At 39.5% G+C, this 2,736-nt stretch overlaps 1 protein-coding gene across 3 annotated transcripts in view; it reads left to right on the top strand.

The window, feature by feature from the left end:
* Positions 1-1,577, top strand: part of aldh3b1 (aldehyde dehydrogenase 3 family, member B1) — an 83,835-nt gene extending 82,258 nt beyond the window's left edge. For all 3 annotated transcript variants that reach the window (XM_088317584.1, XM_088317586.1, XM_088317585.1), the window contains one exon: positions 1-1,577. This exon is cut by the window's left edge and continues 149 nt beyond it. In XM_088317584.1, coding sequence (XP_088173710.1) covers positions 1-39 — 39 coding nt within the window. In that variant the 3' untranslated portion in view covers positions 40-1,577.
* Positions 1,578-2,736: the final 1,159 nt, after the last annotated feature.

Raw genomic sequence — 2,736 nt, forward strand, 5'->3', positions numbered from 1 at the left:
TGGACCACCTCAGCAAAGACAACTTGCTTACTCATGTGACAGCAGATAGTGTAATGAAGTTTGTATCAAAAAATCTGTGGGTGTAGGAATCTGCGTTTGGATTAACATTTTTTAGGATCGATCTTGTAATATTACCATCACTACATTACTTTGCGGTGTTCTGCCATTTTTAATTTGTTAAAATGATCCCCTGGACCTGTACTTATATAATGGTTATAATCACTATGCTTTTTAAGTTGAACTTAATGCATACTTACAGTGTATGGGTGGTTCTAAGAAAGTGTGGTCTAGGAGTGTGATGTGACAGCTCAAAAATAAACTTGTTCAAATGAAGGTCAATAGGATTCATGCTTCCAATCAAACCTGCCTGCAGTGTACTCTGAATAAATAAAGAGTTCACTTACCCCTTAGTTTGTATGAGATTGTTGAATGTTGCATGCGCAATTGTTTCAAATTGGAACGTTTGGTACCTAAGTAGTAATCACTCAGAACTCAAGTTAAAAAAAATTAATAAAAATTGAATTATTTTTATACTTCAACAGCTTCACTGCATCAGCATACAAAAATATTCATAAAAACTGGTACATTTGTACGTTGAAAATGAAATCTGAACGGCCTATATTATTATAACAATGTCCAGCAATCACTGAGCGTTACTTTGGAGGCATGGTAGATACCTTCTAATGATCAGCATTTACTTTGCGAAATATGTAATGCCTGCAGCTGAAAAGTGCCCTGTTAAAATCCTAGTGACTCACACACCATAATACACTAAAAAAATAGCATAATACAGAACATAACTTTAAGCATAACAAAAAAAATATTATTCTATTTCATTGAATATGGATAACCAATAAAATTGGACTCCACGCTGCACAGGTAGATTACTCGGTCGTTGGATTAAAAAAAAAAGAAGAGAAGATTGCAGCAAAACCATTGAACTTCCGGTTCAATTTACTAAAGTCATTCTGCCCAAAGTATACCGTGCCACCTTGTGCAAAGATGGGGTAACGAACATCACCTATTTTCTTCTGGTGACCTATCAGATTACGGACATTGTATGACTAAAAAAAAGGTATTGTTTTGCATTGACATTCTGCCAGTTTATTGGGAACTGTTTTTGAAGCTGATGCATTTTAAGTGTATAATTGCTTCTTAATTGCTTGGGTGTGTTATGTCACAAAGAGGAAGTGACCACAACAGCTATTTTTCACCACCATAATATATTCACAAACAACTGCATAAATCTCAGTCAAATTTATTTTATCTCTTCAGAATGTCTGCAATATTGTAAGCAGTGAAACCTGGTGATTGATTGTACAGGATTCCCTATTTACAAACAAGGACTCATGAGTGTTTGACGATCCTGTTGGACCACACGTTTTAGAGAACCACTCAAATATACACAGTATTTCCCTAGTAGAGAATCAACACCTTTTCTCTGTCTACATTTTCTATTTGTTTACATTACATATTGTATGATTTCCCATCATGTCTTTTAGAGGAGATTCAGAAACAAGGACATTCAAAAATGATTATCCGTTTGTGTTTTTTCTTGCAATAAAGAAGAAACATTACGCCAATGTGTGTTCATCACCACGTAATCTTGGATATTGTACAGTAAAAATGACTCGGTTTTGAATTCAGTGTTGTCAAATTACAATCATATAACACATCAAAGTGTCCCTAGCGTGGGTAATCTGGAAAAAAGGAAGAAAATATCCCCCAAAATTGGAGGCAGCTGCCATTCATAAGCTTCATGCAGTTCATGTTCTGTCGTTGAGAAGTACTCTTGACACACTATTCTATTGTGCTGAAAAACAGTCCCTCCTCAAGTAATGTCCCAGCATCCGGAAAAATCCCCCCTGACGCGCGTTGAAAAAAATCCCAGAGGCAAGATTCTTGTGACTTAGATGCACATGTCACATGTGTCAGGGTGAATGACATGATGAAAAACACTCGCCAGTTTTTACATTGCCATCATGACATCTGCGCCATTCTCCAGCTGAATGGAATATCTTTACATCATCACAGCTCCTTTAGTTATTGCTAGGCAACACTCAGAGCAGCCTCAAAGAGTCATCCACGGGTGACAGCTCCTGCATGCTGAATGAGTTGCAACTCCAATTTCTTGCACAGTTTGTGTCAACACCTGGTGTCGTTTTTCCTTCTCACTCCATCTATCCATTATTTGTACCGCTACTCCTCACAAGGGTCGCGGGGGGTGCTAGAGCCTATCCCAGCTGTCTTCGGGCAGTAGACAGGGGGCACCCTGAACTGCTTGCCAGCCAATCGCAGGGCACACACGCGCTAACACTCATACCTAGGGGCAATTTTGGAGTGTCCAATCAACCTGCCATGCATATTTTTTGGAGTGTGGGAGGAAACCGGAGTACCCGGGGAAAACCCACGCAAGCACGGGGAGAACATGCAAACTCCACACAGGAAGGCCCACAACCTCTGCACTGTGAGGCCACCGTGTCGCCTCCTTTTCACAATTGTTTTGCAAAACACGTTATTCAGCCAGCATCTTCATTCTAACCCTTTAACACGTAATTTAATTCACACATATTTACTTATTTCTTTTCTCTCAACACATCCCTCTCATCGGTGAATGCAATAACAGTATCAGTGGTTCTCAAATAGTGGGGCGCGGTGCGCGGTTTTGGAACCGAAATTGCAATCTCAGACAACGCAAATTTGAGATCGTCAAAGCTGCGCTTTGTGCCCCTAGTT

The sequence above is a fragment of the Idiotropiscis lumnitzeri genome, chromosome 15 (genome assembly GCF_059441095.1).
Source record: "Idiotropiscis lumnitzeri isolate Australia: NSW breed Sydney's pygmy pipehorse chromosome 15, RoL_Ilum_1.0, whole genome shotgun sequence".
In the NCBI taxonomy this organism is placed as follows: Eukaryota; Metazoa; Chordata; class Actinopteri; order Syngnathiformes; family Syngnathidae; genus Idiotropiscis; species Idiotropiscis lumnitzeri.